General features: G+C 60.5%; 1 protein-coding gene across 5 annotated transcripts; it reads left to right on the plus strand.

Annotated features, from left to right (window-relative positions):
* The first annotated feature begins 614 nt into the window (after positions 1-614).
* Positions 615-16509, plus strand: ZNF444 (zinc finger protein 444). 5 transcript variants are annotated; one of them, XM_053210653.1, is made up of 5 exons: positions 1366-1772; positions 4265-4361; positions 5145-5486; positions 13883-13967; positions 15429-16509. In XM_053210653.1, exons 1-5 carry the CDS (start codon positions 1690-1692, stop codon positions 16013-16015), a joined length of 1194 nt encoding a protein of 397 aa, XP_053066628.1. In that variant the 5' UTR covers positions 1366-1689; the 3' UTR covers positions 16016-16509. The 5 variants fall into 5 exon arrangements, with proteins under 5 accessions (XP_026893309.1, XP_053066629.1, XP_053066630.1 ...); XM_027037508.2 differs by lacking the exons at positions 1366-1772; positions 4265-4361 and adding an exon at positions 615-753; XM_053210654.1 differs by lacking the exons at positions 1366-1772; positions 4265-4361 and adding an exon at positions 758-891.
* Positions 16510-17317: the final 808 nt, after the last annotated feature.

Here is a 17317-nt window from a genome sequence, read left to right on the forward strand (position 1 = left end):
CCCAGGCCGGGATCCGTCTGGATACGAAGCTTCGACCCATCTCTTAAGATTTCCTCCCGCTCCAAAAACCACTTTTTCTTCCGGTTCCGAGATGGGGAAACTGAGGCAGTTGCCCTATCCGATGGGGGCACGCCATGGACGTGTGGCAGGAAGCCTCCTCTCCCGACTCACGCAGGAGAGGACACTGAAGTCTGAAGCACTGAGGCTTGCGCCAGAGGAGCCGAACCAGAGGGCCCAGGGCGCCCCCGGGCCGAGCACGTCTACCTCCGACCCGGTCAGCGCCGCCGGGTCCTATAGGGGAGGAAACGCGACCCATTGTCAAGGAGACAACCCGCAGGCCAGACAGGCGCAGAACTCTGGCGGGGCCCCTCCTCTCTTATCGCCCAGATCGCCAGAGGATTTCACTCCCGAGCTCCCAGCACAAAACCTCCCCCCACTCAGGACAGCGCAGCCAACACTCCTCCCTTTCCCTCCCACCGCCTCCCCAGTCGGCATGTCTTCGCAAGCACGGGCTCGCGCGCGAGCCAATGGGAGGTCCTATATACATTCTGGGAAATGTAGTCCAAAGCCCGGCGCGCTGAGAGGCCTTGTTTGCGAGGGCTGATAGGCCGCTGGCGGTGCTCAATGCACCTTGGGAAGTGTAGTTCTGGTGCCGTTAGAGCCATTCGGAGACAGGCGTGCGAGGGACGCCACGGCGAGGGGCCAACGGGACGCGTCCCTTGCCGCGATGCTTCATGGGAAGTGTAGTTCTGGGTGAGGCCTGTAAGGCGGTGGTGTGGCGTGGAACGGACTACCCGGTCTCGGAGAGTTGGGGGAGGGGGGACGGATGAGTTGGCGCAAAGCCTGCCGGGGCATGGAGTCCCCGTGAGCTTTGTGCGCATGTGCGAAGAGGTGAGGGGGCTTGGGGGGCCTCGTCTGGGAGAGTGAGGTGAGCGAGGGGGGAAGGGGGGCTGGGAGGGGTGGTTGGACGCGCTTTGGGGAGAGGGGGGCTGGAGGCCGGAGGAGGGAGGGATGGGGAGCGGGGGGGGGGGGAAGGGAGAAGACGGGGACCGAGTAAAGCGGGAGGTGGGCGAGGGGGATGGGAGAGGGCACGGGGGGGAGGGGCTGGGGGAGGGCCGGGAAGTGGGAGGGGGCTGTGGCCCCTGGAGGTGGGGAACGCAGAGGCAAGTGAGCCGCCGAGGGAGGGGGGAGGGGCCGGGAAGGGGGACAGTCCCCCCAGGGGTGGGGCCGGGGGCTCGGGGGCCCGCCCCTCTGGAGGGGTGCAGGTGGTTCATTTTGCCTCGACCTCGAGCGCGCGCGAGCGCGCGCCCAGGAGTTCTGCGAGTCCCCGGGACAAGGTGGGTCCCCTCGCTGCGCTCCCTGTGGACTGGAGCGCCCACCTCTGTGACCGTGCTCAGGGGAGGAAGTTGGTTAGTGGGTGCAAGATGCCTCGAGGCTGCGTTTGCTGCTGTTGCCACCTGAAACTGCCCCTTCTCGCCCCCCTCCAGTCGCCCTCTTGCGTCTCCTGTTCCCGTTTAGAGTTGGATTTTAATGCGTGTTTGGTTAATAGCGGTGCCCCCTAGCACTCCACAAAGTAGCAGGAATTTCAGCTCTGACTCCAGTTGAGGACTTGCATAGCGCCTAGTGCTATTCTCAGCGTCTTTGTTGTCCTTGTATCTTGAATTCCTCCTGCGGTCTGGGATTGGTTTGATGTTTCTCCCCATTGTACAGCCCGGGCTGTGGAGAGTCCGTGTAAAAGGTGCTGTTGTATCTCGTCCAAGGACAGATGGCTGGTAGGTGGCCGAACTGGGATTTGCTGCAGGGCCCTTGTGCTCTGAGTAAATATTTGTCCAGTGGACCCGTGGCTCTCCACTGGGGTCGAGTTTGCCTCCTAGGGACATGTGGCAATATCTGGAAACATTTCTGGTTGTCGCAGTTGGGGAGATAGCCACTGGCATCTGGGGGAAGAGGCCAGGGATGTCGATAAACACGTTACGTTGCGTGGGGCGGCTGCCACAACGTGGAATTATCTGGCCCCGGATATGACTGGTGCTGAGGTCTGGAAACCCTCAAGTGTACTAGGAGCTGGGCCGCTTCTAGTTCAGGTTCCCAGCAACCCCTGTGGGGAAGAAGCTGTTACACGAGTCCTGTGTCCCAGGTGCAGAAGTGAAGCCCACGTGTCCAAGGTCACACAGTGGGGCACGCAGCCAAGGTCCAGAGCCCATCTTTTCAGCATTCAGCTAGCCAAACGTGCTGTGCAGAGGTGCTGGGACTCTGGAGTCAGAACGGTTCCAGGCTTGAATCCTGCCTCTAAGTGTTCATTTCTCCTGCTCACCATGGTACCCAGCTCACAGGGCTGTTGGGACGGTGGGGTGGGGACAGTGTGAGACAGAGGCCACTCAGTGGCTGTCTCCCAAGGCCTCCAGGGTGTCTGGTCGGGCAGGACGATACTCCTTGGACACAGACAACAGTGTCACAGATGCTTTTGTAGCAGTAGCAGGAGGCACTGGACCCTCAGTGGGTGGTAAGGATTGGTTTACAGGGTGGCATGAACTTGCTTAGCACTTAGTATGTGCTTTCTCAGGGTGGTGACCCTGGGACCCAGAGAAGGGTCCCGCTGGCCCTGCTGTGAGAAACTCAGTGTGGACAGCTGTGGGAACGTGGCTACCCATGACCCATGACTACAGGGCCCTGCCACTTGGTGCTGGGGCCTGGCTCCCTCAGGTCAGATTCCACTCCCTTCGGGGGTGGGGGGGAGGGTGTTTGTCACAGTACAGAAGGCTTCTGTGCATCCTTCGAGACTCAGCTCTGGCCCAGGTGTTCTGGAAACCCTACCCTGCCTCTCCCAGGCCCAGTCAGTGCTTAGATGGAGGGACGGGTAGGCAGGAGGTGGTCCTGCAGAGCCTAAGCTCTGCCCCTTACTAGCTGAGTAACTTCACTCTCTCCACTTGTGAAACGGGGGCCATAATACTCCTTTCAGAGGAAAGATCATCCTGTACATCTCCTTTGAGTGCCAGCCAGCATGCTGGGCTCTCCTGGGGTCTCTTGCTCTCAATGAAGCTTGAATTCTTGTGAGGGAAAACAGCATACAAACACGACAGCCCATCTTGTTAAACGCTGAAAGGGAATTACTAAAGGGAAAGGTAACTGCAGGGAGTGGTGTGTGGATGCTGTGCAAATCGGATGATTTGAGGAGACTCTCCAATGGGGGGGGGGGGAGAATCACATGGAGGCCTCAAATATGAGAAGGAGCCGGCTGAGCAAGGGTTAGGAAGGAGAAAATAGCAGGTACAAAGGCCCTGGGATAGGACTTGCCTTAGGTCCAAGAAGATAATCAGGGAGGCAGTGTGGCTGAGTATAGAGAGCCAGGGATAGAAGGAAGAAATCAGAGAAGTAGGCGAGGAAGCAGTCAGAAGGTTTGGAGTGGGGAAGTGTCACAACGTGATTTCTATTAAGGAAAAAAACCCCTTCGTGAGTGTTGTGATTTGCAACTAGAGCGACACTCTCAGGAGCAGGGAGATGCTGCGGGGGCTGTGACAGCCGACCCAGCAATGAGATGATGCCTGTGGTCGGTGGTGTAGTGGTTAAGCGTCAGGGCTTTGCACTCAGGCTATCCAGGGGACTACCTCAGGTCAGCCACTCACAGCCCGTGTCCATGCAGCCTCTGAAGACCCCACGGCACACCCAGAGAACGGGACTAAAACAGGCAGTATCTCTTGTGATGAAATCCTTTTGACCTGCCAAGACCCAGGGGTCCCCAGACCCAGCGAGGACCTCTCTCCCGAGCCGGGGTCTCTCGGCCTTGGCACTGGACCTTTCTGTGCCATGGGGCTCTCGTGTGTGCTCTAGGACACCTAGCAGCATCCCTCGCCTCTGCCTGCTGGACGCCTGAGGCACTGTTCCCCTCCCCCATCCAACAGTGAAAAATCTCCAGACATTTCCAGCTGTTTCCCGGGGTCACGTCTGGGTTCCCTCCCTCAGGAAGGGGAAAGCGGAAGTAGGGGCACCTGGCTTCCTCGGGGGTGGGGGATCACACAGAGGAGAAGAGGACGATGGACATGGGTGAACTCCTGCAGTCTGCCACATTTCCCAATTCGTGGACGTGCTTGGGGGCCCATCCGTGTATTCCTCCGCTCCATCACTGGCTGGGGGCTTTAACAGCAGACATCTGTCTGTCTCGGTTCTGGGGCCAGAGTCCAAGGTCAAGTGCCTTGACCGGCAGATTGGGTGTCTGGGGAGGACCCTTGTCCTGACTGCGGACAGCAGCCTGGTTTTGTTCTCACAGGGCAGGTGGTGGGGATTTCTCTTCCGCCAAGGCCACCCATCCTGTTGGATGTGGACCTCATCCTCGTGACTTCCTGTCTTTCCCCAGTTGTATTGAGGTGTGATTGACGCGCAAGGTGGTGATGCGATGACGTGTGTAGACGTTGCGATGTGCTCGCCACAGTCCGTTCTGCTGACGTCCGTCACCTCTCGTTGGCTGACTTGTTTCTTGTGACGAGAACTCTGGGGATCGCGGCTCTCACGGCTTCTAGCAGGAGGCACAGTCACCACACACATTAGACCCCCCCACGACCGACCCATCCTCTAACGAAGCTCTCACCTTCCACCAGCTTCAGCCGGCATTGGTGGCCTCCTCGTCACCTCCCCACATCCCACATCTGGATGTTGTGCTGGGGTTAGAGCTTCAGCATGACGATTTGGGGGTGGCTTTGCAGTAGGCGTCCCGAAGCAGCTGCCGTTGGGGACGCTGGGGATGGTGGGGTTTGTGCGTCATGCGGGCGAGCGGTTATGACGATGGTGGTGCTCACGATGATGCCCCGCTCTGCTCACTTGAACTGGGGGGAAGAGACTGCAGTGCCCACGGTCACCCCGCAGGGAGGGCGGAGCCAGGGTCTGAGCCTGTTGTGTCCCAGGACCGGGATCCAAATGTCCATTCCTTGGGCACCTGTTGTGTGCAGGACACTGGGCGCCACAGCCCCCAGGCACCTTCCCCCGCAGGCCCTCCGCCGAGCAAGATAGGGGAGACTGAGGCACAGAGAGATGCTGCCCCTCACTGCAGGTCACTGGGCTCCTGGGGGTGCCCCCCTCACGGCGACGGTGGGAGGAGGCGGTTTGTAGCATCGCGGGCTCAGCTCTCACCACGCTCACTTCCCTCCCCACAGGCCCGCTGTCCCTGCGGGGCTCGCGACCCCATGGAGGGCCCGTGTCCCCAGCCCGTGAAGCAGGAAGGCCAGGCTGCCGAGGGCCTGGCCCTGGACTCACCGTGGCACCGCTTCCGCCACTTCCACCTGGGAGACGCGCCGGGCCCCCGCGAGGCGCTGGGCCTGCTGCGAGCGCTGTGCCGGGACTGGCTGCGGCCCGAGGTGCACACCAAGGAGCAGATGCTGGAGCTGCTGGTGCTGGAGCAGTTCCTGAGCGCCCTGCCCGCGGACATCCAGGCCTGGGTGTGCAGCCGCCGGCCCCAGAGCGGGGAGGACGCCGTGGCCCTGCTGGAGGAGCTCTGGGTGAGCCGCGGGGGGGGGGGGGGGGGGGGGTGGCTGCTCGCACGCGTGCCCCTCGGCCGCCACCTCCGCGCCGGCTTGCTCAGAGCCTGGCCTCCCTCCCGCCTCGCCCCTGCAGACCTACAGAAGGAGGCTGGTCTCAGCGGGTAGGAGTCACCAGGCAAGCCCCAGGCGGCCGGTCGTGGGGCGGAGAGAGTCCGGCGTGGAGAGCAGTGCAGGTGGTCCCTGAGACCACCCTGCCGGCAGACCCTCGTGCAGCTTTGGGGTCTCCCAGGGACCTATGTGGAGCGAGTCAGGAGGAGGACTCCGTGAAAGCCGTCTTGTTTACCGTGCTGGTGATGCTGCTCACGTTGGCAGGAGGACGAGGATGCAGCTTCAGCAGAGGCAGGAGGCGCAAGGGCGGGGTCCGGGCAGTGGGAGGATGCAGGGGTGGGTCCAGGTGAGGAGAGATGCAGGGGTGGGGTCTGGAGGAGCCCCACCCACAAGGAGCCTCCGACCTCCCCCTCACATGGCATGAGGGCGGCTGACTCCTCCCGGCAACATTATATGACCACGTGTGTGCAGTCTGGCCGGCTGGAGTGGGGGGTGGCTCCCTGAGCCGGGGTGGTGCCCCGAGTGCTTACTGGGGCTACAGGCACCACCCACCTCGCTCTCCAGCCCCTCTGCAGGGAGCAGGTGCAGCGTCTGAAAGTCACCGTTGTACCTCGTATTGTTGGACCCAGCTGGTGTGGCCCCAGGCCCCCAGGCAGGTAGGATGCCCCAGGGGCTTGGAGGTCACCTCCCGGTGGTGGTTGAGGGCAAAGGTCAGCCATCCCTTTGGGGGAGGCTGCACTCTTTAGTAAATGCAGGGGTCGCCCAACTGGCCAGTGGGCCAGCCCTGCCCCCACCCATCCTGGACCTCTCTGGATGCACAGCCCTGCCTGTCCTGTGCATTGCCGGTGGCCGCCTTCACAAGGGCAAGGTGAGGTAGTGGGGACACAGGCCGGGGGGCCAGCACAGCCAAGATCCTCTACTCCGGCTACTGCAGGAAAAGCCTGCCAGTCCCTGGTTCAGAGCAGCTCTGTCCAGTTAGAAGTAGGACTCAGGCCAGTTCTGGGATCCTGAGCCTTTTAGTAGCACATCAGGAGGGCCAAAGAGAGCCTTTTAGGAGCACATCGGGAGGGCCAAAGAGAGCCTTCTAGGAGCACATCGGGAGGGCCAAAGAGAGCCTTCTAGGAGCACATCGGGAGGGCCAAAGAGAGCCTTCTAGGAGCACATCGGGAGGGCCAAAGAGAGCCTTCTAGGAGCACATCGGGAGGGCTGAAGACAGCCTTCTAGGAGCTCTTTGGGAGGGCTGAAGAGAAACCAGTCGGTTTAATCCTTGGTTGAGCTTAGCATAGCCAGGTTGTGACCCTCTGGGCACGTGGCACTTGGCACCTTTCCGGGTGCTCAGCAGCCACATGTGGCCGCGTGGTGCCAGCGACCCGCCGTGCAGAGACCAGGAGGAGAGCAGCCAAGATGAGGGAGCAGCCGGAGCCCAGCCCAGGCCGGCACAGAGGCTGGCGGGTCAGAGGCCGGTGGACAGGGGGAATGAGGAGTTAGAAAGATGGCAGGATGTTGTTGTGAGCGTCTGTGGGGCACTGTCGGGTGCCAGGGACGCAGTTGTGGTCCTTTGTGTCTTTCTGCCTCTCTGATACCCTCTCCACCCTTCCCTGGGACGAGCCTCACCCCTCTGTTCCCTCCCCTCAGGCGGCTTCTCTGGGTCATTGTGTCCCAGGGTTGCTTGTGTGTTTCTTCTTGCTGCCTCCGTAACAAGTTCCTGCAGACCCCGTGCCTTAAAGACGATGCAGACTTACCCACTCAGGGTTCTGGAGGTCAGCGGTCTGACTCGGGTCTCGCTGGCTGAAACCAGGGTGTGGGCTGTGCTCCTTCAAGAAGGAGGCTCCAGGGGGGAATCCATCCCCAGAAGGAGGCTCCAGGGTGGGGGGGAATCTGTCCCCAGAAGGAGGCTGGGTGGGTGGGGGGAAGGGATCCGCCCCCAGAAGGAGGCTCCGGCGGGTGGGGGGGATCCATTCCCAGAAAGAAGGGGGGGGGATCTGTCCCCAGAAGGAGGCTCCAGGGTGGGGGGGTGGGGATCCATCCCCATAAGGAGGCTGGGGGGCATCCGTCCCCAGAAGGAGGCCCAGGGTTGGGAATCTGTCCCCAAAAGGAGGCCCAGGGGGAGGGGGGATCCTCCCCCAGAAGCAGGCGGGGGAGTGGGGTGGAATCCATCCCCAGAAGCCCCAGAAGGAGGTCCCGGGGGTGTCCGGGGGGGGGGGGTCCGCCCCCAGAAGGAGGCCCCAGGAAGGCATCCGTCTCCTGCCTCTCCCAGCTTCCGGGGTGCCCACGTGCTGAGGCTCGTGGCCTTCTTCCCCTTCCTCCGTCTGCAGAGTGCCTCACTTGACCTTTGCTTCCAAGGTCACATCCCCTCCTGACCCTCAGCTATCCCTCTTTCACACAGAACACTCCCATGATGACCTGGGGCCCGTCGGGATGATCTGGGATTGTCCCCACACATCAGGATCCTTAAGTCAGTCACATCGTCAGTGTCCCAGCCCTTTTGACACGTGAAGTCACAGAGTCACGAGCTCTGGGATTAGGATCAGGGTGCTGTGCCTGGCCAGAGGCAGGTGTGTGCACAAGGAAGTGGGGGGTCCTCGATTCTCGTGGAGTCGTGGTTCCCGATGACCCTCCGCTTGGAGGAGGCCTCCGCTTGGAGGAGGCCTGCCCGTGTGCCCAGGTGTCTTCACCGCCCCTTCTGTGTGTTCTCTCCTGTTCTGGTAGGAGAGCAGGACTCGGGCTCAGAGCCGTCCAGGGCTCAGGGCTCTGGGGTGACACCATTTTAAGTGATCGCGCTGAATTGTCCACAGTGTCCCTGTGATGCCCTTGCCCCACTTCTGGTGTCACTCACGACCATTTAGGTGAAAGTTGTGGACAGCGGTTATCGCTAGGGTGTTAGGCCATTGCGGTGACGCTGTGGGAGGTGCAGGGAGAGCTGGCATCTGGGAAACGCCCCCAGGACCAGGGCTGCTCTGGTCTGTGGGTCCGTGCCCATCCTCGGCGGAGCCTGCCAGGACGGACAAGTTGTGTGTGCTCAGGGGTCCGGCTGTGTCTCCAGACCTGGCCGCTCATTAGAGCACGTGGAAGCTTCAAGAAACGCTCTTGGAGGGTCTCACGCTCAGGTGCTGAATCCATTGTGACAGTGCAAGGAGCTGTGGCTTTGGCTGTGTGTTTCTTTCTTTTTTTTTTTTTTTTAACGTTTATTTATTCTTGAGACAGAGAGAGACAGAGCATGAATGGGGGAGGGTCAGAGAGAAAGGGAGACACAGAATCGGAAGCAGGCTCCAGGCTCTGAGCTGTCAGCCCAGAGCCCGACGCGGGACTCGAACCCACGGACCGCGAGATCGCGACCTGAGCTGAAGTCGGAGGCCTAACCGACTGAGCCACCCAGGCGCCCCTTGGCTGTGTGTTTCTAACATTTCCAGGGGGCATATGGTTCTTTCTGCTGTTAACACGCGGTGGCTAATCGTAACCACAGCCACAGTCAGGACACAGAGCCGTGCAGTCACCCCAGGGCCCCAAGTGCTGCCCCTCACGGCCCTGTCACCCTGGGGCCCTGTGTGCCTGTCACTCATTTAGCCCATCCCCCACCCACCTCCCCTCTAGCAACCCCTAGCTTGTTCTCTATATTTTAGAGTCTTTTATGGTCTGTTTCTGTTTTTATTTTATTTTCCTTCCCTTCCCATATGTTCTGTTTTTTTCTTTCTTAAATTACACATGTGAGTGATACCATATGTCTTTCTGTGACTTATTTCACTTAGCATAATACTCTCTAGTTCCATCCACATAGTTGCAAATGGCAAGATTTCATTCTTTTTCATCTCTGAGTAGTATCCCATTGCGTACATACACCACATCCTCTTTATCCGCCGATGGACATTTGGGCTCCTTCTATAATTTGGCTTTTGTTGATAGTGCTCTGTAAACATCGGGGTGCATGTGCCCCAAGTGTGTGTAATTTTAGAACAAGTTGCCAAAATGCTTCCTGAGTGGCTTCTCACTTGGCGTCCCCGCAACCGCGTATGAGACTCCACGCTTCTAAGGACTCCCCTGCCCCGATTCCAGGGGGCTGAAAGAAATCCCTATGTGGCTAAGCCAGCCTTGTGGAACTCGTTACTTCTTTATGGTTTGTCTAATGGCCAGAACGTAGACTCTAGAGCACAGGGGCCTTTGTCTCGTTCACCAGTGCTTCCCTGCTTTCAGTAGTGCCTGGTGCATAGTAGGTGCTCCAAAAAGTGCTTGCCAGCAAGTGGATGAGTAGCCTCCCTGGCCTCCCTCGTCTGTCCTGGGAGAGAAGATTTGACGCGGGCAGCGGTGTGAGGTCTCCTGTCACCTCTGTTGAGGGAGAGCCTGGTCTGTTCTGCAGGTGATGGGGAGGTGGATGGGGCTGGACCGACTTGCCTGCTGTCAGTCACCCGAGTCTGGTCCAGGCACACCGTAGCCAAAGGGCTGGGCGTCCGCCAGCCCGGGAAGCCCGGAGGAAAGCTGGTGGGCGGGCAGGAGCGGGGAGGCCCAGCTGTGATCAGCACAACAGGAAACACCCGCCAGTCTGTGCCTCAGAGGTCAGCACTCAGGGGAGTCCTGAGGCTTCAGAGAAGAGAGCACAGGTCCACTGTCAGATGTGAAAGCCAAGGTCGGCGGATGGACCTGTGGGGCTGGCAGGAAGGTGAGGGGGCGTCGTGGCCGTGGCTCAGGGTGGCTGGCGGGGCTCACCGAGGCAGTGCATCTGAGTGCTTAGCAGGACTTGGGCCAGACCCCAGACCCGTGCGAGACGGACGTCCCGCCTTCTTGCTGTGGCCTGCAGGGCCCGTGGCCCTCACGCCCCGCCCCTTGCCCAGTAGAGCTCAAGTAAGTACACGAACGAGCGCCAGGATGGGAAGTGTGGACGTGCACCCCGGGGTCCTGACTGCCAGGCGGCTCAGCGCACAGCCCTCCGGAGTTCCCCCAAGGATGCCCTCGCTGTGACACCACCTGCAAGTCTGGGGATCCCCAGGACCAGCCTGGGTTCTGTAATTCCTGAGAAGGACTCAGGACTTCAGATGCGTTTCAGTGAAGGACGTGGAGTCCAGTTAGCAAAGGCGAGAGGCCCGCGGGCAGGGCCCGTGAAGCTCCTCGCCCAGGGGCGCCGTGTGGACGACGCCTGCTCGTGCCAACCGGGGAGGCTCCCCAGACTGCCATCCGCAGTTTTTATTGGGGGTCAGCCGTATAGACACAGCTGGCCACCACATGGCTCCCCCTCATCTCCACCTCTCTGGAGGCTCCAAGTCCCCGTAAATCCTGTTGTCAGCACGGCCTCCCTGTCTCTGCGTGCGGCCCTGGGGCCTCAGTATCCTCTGTCACAGATGAAGGCGTGAGTCCCACAGAGGCCAAGCAACCTGCCTGAGGCCACACGGCCAGTTAGGGGGCAGCGGGAGGAAAAGAATCCGCAGGCCCTCGCTCTAGATTCTGCTCTGACCCCTGCTGTACAGCGGATACTGAGCCCCCGACGCCTGGCCCAGGGCGTCAGCCTTATCCCACCGCCAGTCTGCCGGGGTATCTTCTTGTGGACGGTGCTTGGTCTCCGCACGGTCTAGCGTCCGCTGTCCGGGAGCCCAAACCAGAGCCGCAGGACATCCGTAGGGTCCTCCAGAGGAAGCAAGGGCGTTCAGCCTGTGCGGGCCCCAGAACCGCCAGGACAGCCTGCTGGCAGTGCAGCGTCCTGGGCTCTGCTCGCGGCGTGCTGACCTGGCCGCAGTGGAGGCCAGTGAGGGCGGGCACCTGCGGGTTGCAGGAGCCCCGCTGGGGGCCGGGGAGCAGGTGGTACCCCAGATTGTGCCCTCGGACTCGGGGAGACCGAGTGCACCTCAGCCCCTGTGCACCGACCCTGGAGGGGCAGGAACTTGCTCGGGGTCCCACGAGTGGGTGTGTGGCTGGAGGCACCTAGGGACCTAGTCGGTCACGGGCCAAACCCTGACCCCACGCTTCGGTTCCCCCTTATGTCAGGACATCCCCTTTTAGGAAACCCTCCTTCATCAGAGCGAAGGCAGACGGTTTTGCCCTTTGATAACGTCCGTCGTTCACTCGCTTGGCGTCTGCCGAGGGGCCCGGGCCCTCTCCCGTGGTGGTGGGACTGTGTGGTGTCTGCAGTTCCCGTGATGGTTAGACACGGGGCCGCCCTGTGAGCCACCAGTGCCCCTCCTGGGAGTCGTCCACATGGAACTCGTCCCTTCTGTGAGGTCAACGATGGCAGGACAGCGGCATCTGTGACAGCCAGAAAGCGGAAACGACCCCTGTGGGGACCCACCGAACAGATAAACACATGTGGTCCAGCTTCACAATGGAGCGATACTCAGCCACGTGCAGTGGAAGCAGCCACGCGGCTGGGGCGACCGTCACACACACAACGTGGGAAAGGGAAGAAGTCGGTCGAAAGAGACCGTGTGTTGCAAGATTTCAGAACGTTCCTAACACTTTCCCAGCTCCTTCTACGGGGCAAGCATTACCTTGACATGCAAAACCAAAGAGCTTACAAGATAAGAAAACTGGGGGCCAGTATCCCCAATCTCAAAATAATTATATTTCAGGAACCGCCCACCCCCCCGCCCCCCGAAAAGTACCTAATTATCGTGTGGTTCTGTGTCAAGTTCTAGAACGTGAAAACCACCCGGTAGCGGTGAGAAACGCACCAGCAGGTGCTGAGGCGTAATGGGGAGGAGGCGGAGCGATCACAGACGTGCACAAGGAGACTTTCAGGGGCTGCTAGATGTGTCCGCCATTCCGATTGTGATGGTGGCTTCACGCGTGTATACGTGTTGAAACTTACTTGATCGTATGCTTTAAACGCGTGCATTTATTGTACGTCTGTTCTGAGTGAAGCTGTTGTGAAGTGCAATGTGCTGGGGACCAGCGTAGGGCCTGTTCCCAAGTCACACAGGGTCCTAAGCCTGTGTGTAATGGCAGGGATGTGGGCTCCGCCAGGTCCTGAAGGACATGTAGAAGGTAGACAGGGGAAAGGGTATGAAGAGTGGGTTCCAGGCAGAGAACAGAACGAAGAGTAGAGGTTTGAGAGAGCCTGGCACACTCGGGGCGCCGTAAGTGTTCTACCGTGGGGCTCCAGGCAGGACCCTGGCGAGAGGCGGGGCCGGGCGCGCGGGCCTTGTGGGCCACAGTAGCAGCAAGCAGCGGGGTGGCATGTGCAGCACCATGACACCCTGAGCTGCACCAGTGGCCGGGAACCAGTTCAGTGTGCCGGCGCAGAAAGGCGACCACGCAAAGTACTCATCCTGCCACCACCAGGCAACGTAGGCGTCACAGATTCCAAACCACGCACGTTTGAGAAAGGCTTCGGAAGCTTCCTGAAGACTCTTCTTGCTAGGTGAGAGAATTTTAGGCATTACTAGGGCACCTGGGTGTCTCAGTCAGTGAAGCAGCCGGCTCTTGGTTTTGGCTCAGGTCGTGATCTCACGGTTGGTGTGTTTGAGCCCCACGTCAGGCTCCGTCCGTGTTGACACTGGTGCCTGCTTGGAATTCTTTCTCTCCCTCTCTCTTTCTCCCCCTCCCCCGCTTGCTCTCTCACTCTCTGTGTTTCTCTCTGAAAATAAACTTAAAAAAAAAAAAAGATTTTAGGCATTGCTGACTTCCATCCTAAACGTTACACTTGAAAGAAGTAAAATGTGAGAGGTAGGGTTGGATGTGTGGAACTCAGTAGTCAACTGCATCAGCACCAGGATTCTGATCTGTTCCTTGGGGGGCAAGGGCTTGAGAAACATTGACAATAGCGTAAAGGAACCTAAATTAGTCTGAAACATTTTCAGTAACCTTGGTGTTCCTGGCTGGCACCATCGTGCTCAGAAGCGGTCCACCACTTGTGCTGAGAAAAAAATCCATTCCTGATGGAAGAAAAAACTTTATTTTTTTCTTGAGTTAAAGGTAGCTTATGTGTTTCTGTTGTGTATTTTGTCAAGGAGTTTGCACTTTACCCAAAGGGCAGTAAAAAGCTAAGGCAGGATTTAGAGAAGGTGCATCAGTTGTCTGTTGCTACATACAAGTCACCCCAAACTTGGCAGCTTGCGACAACAAACATTTGTTGTCCACACAGTTTCCACGGGTCAGGAATTTGGGGCACATCTGGCACAAGTGTCTCAGGTTGTGGCTGAGGCTGGAGGGTCCACTCCCCAGATGGGTCCCTCACATGGTGGCCAGCAGGAGACCTGGTGGCCGGCTTCCCTCGGAGCTTGTGATAGGACCTGATGACTGTCTGAATGTAGCAGGGGTCGCAGGGGAGAAAAGTAGAGGCTATCGCTGTGGTCTCTCAGTTCTGAGTGTCGTATCTCTCGTTTCAGGGACCAGCAATGAGGGCACCTCAGGATGTGACGGAAGGCTCTGGGGTGGCTGTCGGAAAGGAAGATGGTGTGATGATGCCTTTAGGTGAGTAGCTTACCCCCCTTTCACACTGTGCTCCCCTCTTACCCTGAAGGTGTTCTCCTCCTGCCTGTCATTCATTCGTTCAGTGAACATTCGTGGTGTCCCTGCCGTGTGCCAGGCCCCGAGCTGGGCACCAGGGCTGGAGATGGGTCAGACACGCCCCCATGGAGGGCACAGTGAGTGGGGGGTCAGGATAGCAGGTGCCCGGTGACACGCACCAGCTGTTGGCGAGTGATAGGCACTGTCCTGCCAGTCTCCTGCAGCCTGCGTTGCCACATGGGAACGTGGGCACAGTACGTCTACGGTTTTTCCTCAAGAGAAGACAGAAGTGTAGATTTCTAGGATGTTGCCTGATTTTTAAACGTTTTTTGTATTTTTAAATACACTGCCGTGCACCAAGCCCACGTCACCTTTGGCTGCCCAGCTGGTACACTCGGCTCTCCGGAAGCCTAGATCTAACAGCAGCAACCCGAGGCCAGGAGAACTCAAGCAGCTTGCCTGAAGCCACACAACAAGTCAGGGCCAGAGCCAGATAGGGATTGGGGCTTCTGCCCGATAGTAGGTGTCTCTGCACCCACTCCACAGGCTGGGGGGAGGCCGGGACAGCACGGCTTGGGACCTGGTGGTTGGCATGGAAGGGTGGGACAGGGGGACCAGACTCTTCAGTTGTGCTGGAACTGTTTTTTGTAAGTTGAGTCATGAGCTGGAAGCTTGTGAGGCAAGTCGGATAGAAACGGGTTGCGTATCTACCTGGAACGCCGTAGAGCAGTTTGAAAGCCGGGAGAAAGGAAATGAGGTTCATTCGTCCACCTGACTTACCTGCTTACCTACCCATCTGTCTGTCCACCCAGATACCCACTTGGACGCAGCCTGCTGCCCACCCCCTTCCCGGGGCAAGCAGTCAGCCTGCCCACTCACCCACTAACTCGCTCAACCAACCCCCCCATCCCCCCCACCACCCCCCACTAACCTAGCCGTCTACTCCCTCCTCACCCACTGTTCACCCATCAGTCTGCCTCCCTGCTCATTCATTCATCTGTCTCCCTACTTCCCCTCCCATCCATCCCCCCACCCATCCATCTACACCCTGGACTTCGGATTCATTCATCTGCCCATCTCCTCCTCCTCCGCCCACCCACCCGCTGACCTGCCTTCACCCATCAAGCCCCTCCTCTGTACACGACGAATGTCACATCCATTCACCCATCCTCCCTCATATCCATGCATCCGTGCATTTATTTGGCGGTGACTTTGCGGTGTGTACCAAGCACCGTGCTGGGTACGCGGCTCCTCGGGGTGAATAAGCAGCCTGCAGTCAGCCCTTCTCTCGCCCCGTGGTTTCCAGGCATTAAGCATTCCCCACCCGCTCCAGCGGGGGGCCCTTCATCCCCGGCCTGCCCCTGCCCTCCCCGCCCCCGCCGTCTGCTGAGCCACCTGCCCTCACCCTGTGCCTCTGCCCGGCAGGAGATGCGGTCCCCGGGGCTGAGGTGCTGGCGACGGGGGACCCCCAGGCCGCGCGCCCCTACAAGCAGGAGCCCGGCAGCCCTCCGCCGGCCCCGGCGGCCCCACCTGCGCCCGGCCCGCCCGCCTTGCCGGCGGCCCCGGGCACCGCCTCCTGCCCCGAGTGCGGCAAGGCCGCCCTGAAGCCTGCGCACCTGCTGCGCCACCGGCAGAGCCACTCGGGCGAGAAGCCGCACGCCTGCCCCGAGTGCGGCAAGGCCTTCCGGCGCAAGGAGCACCTGCGGCGCCACCGCGGCACGCACCCCGGCGGCCCGGGGCCGGCCCTGCGCCCGCTGCCCGCGCGCGAGAAGCCGCACGCCTGCTGCGAGTGCGGCAAGACGTTCTACTGGCGCGAGCACCTGGTGCGCCACCGCAAGACGCACTCGGGGGCGCGGCCGTTCGCCTGCTGGCAGTGCGGCAAGGGCTTCGGGCGCCGCGAGCACGTGCTGCGCCACCAGCGCATCCACGGCCGGGCGGCGGGCGGCGCGGGGGCGGCGGCGGGCCCGGGGGGCGGGGGCGGGGGCGCGTTCCCGGCCTGGCCCCTGGGGTAGCGCCCGCCTTTCTGCCCTCGGTGCTGCCCGGGCCCGCAGCCCCCCTCCGGTGCCTGCGCCGGCTCCTCCGCCGGCCCGGGCTCTCACGTTGTCCTTTTGCTCTTTCTGTCCCCTCCCCACGTTCGTGTTCCGGCTTCAAAGCCCTCCCAGCCCCTCCCACCCTACTCGGTGTGCGCCCACAGGCCCCGCCTCCCCTTCTCTCCGCACCTGCCTCCCGCCCTGGCGGGAAGGACGCCCGAGGCCCAGGAGCCCAGAAGTGGAGCCTGGATCCGGAGGAGGGCCGAAGGAGGGACACCCCTCCCCGTCTGGGGGATGTGGGGGAGAGGACGGGAAGGGGCCAGTGGTTCCCACAGGACGGTCGGGCTCTGCTAGTTGGCTCCTTGGCCTTGCTCCTCTCTGCGGCCGGTGGCGTGTGATGGACAGATGGCTGCTCCTGGGAGGCGCCGCGGAGACAATTCAGCATATGGAGAGTAATAAAGTCATTGAGTTGTGCACACCGCAGTCCCAGGTTCTGTTGTGGCCAGGCCCGACCTGGACCCCCACCATCGCCAGGAGGCCGTGGGCACCATTTCGTCGTCCTTGCGCCTGGAGACCAGGGGGAGGTGGGTTCCATCCGGCCCACGAAGGGCCTGGGTGTGGCTCGCCCCACTGCTCTCTTACGGAGGCCGGCCTTGGAGGAGCCTTGGAGGCTGGAGTTCTGAAGTCAGTCTGTGGCTTCCTGGCCGCGTGATCTTAGGTCTCACCCGCTCTGGGCTCCCGCGTTCACATCTGTAAGCAGCAGATTTAAACGGGCATTGCTAGAGTGTTAATTGTGGGAGGCCACCCATTCATGGGGACCCCCGAATACCGGTTTCAGTAGGTCTGGGGTAACCCAGTTTGTGAAGAGAGGAATCCAGTCTGTTGCTGAGGATGGGGTATGAGCTCGGGGGCCATGGGTCTGGGACCTCGCAGAGGTGGTTGAGGAGGGGCCTGGGTGCGGCTCACTGTTGAATGCAGTCCCTGGGCAGCCTCATCAGGGTGCTGTCTCCCCCACCCCTTGTCCTCATCTCAGTGCAGAGTCCTGGGGTCCAAACCCTGGTGCCTTCCCTAGGAAGGTGCTGGTGCATCTGACCGGCAAGACCCAGGCCACACTCCATGCCCTAGCTGCAAGCGGGTCTGGGAAAGTGGCCAGCTAGACTGTCGGGCATCTGTAGCCAGAGGCTGGCTCCACCTTCCAAGACCTGTGAGGCAGGACCGTCCCCACAGCTGAGGCAGGTCTGGGTGGCTGGCGTCTGGGAATGTCCAGTGTGTACTCCGAGGTCT

Source organism: Acinonyx jubatus, chromosome E2 (assembly GCF_027475565.1).
Source record: "Acinonyx jubatus isolate Ajub_Pintada_27869175 chromosome E2, VMU_Ajub_asm_v1.0, whole genome shotgun sequence".
Classification (NCBI taxonomy): Eukaryota; Metazoa; Chordata; class Mammalia; order Carnivora; family Felidae; genus Acinonyx; species Acinonyx jubatus.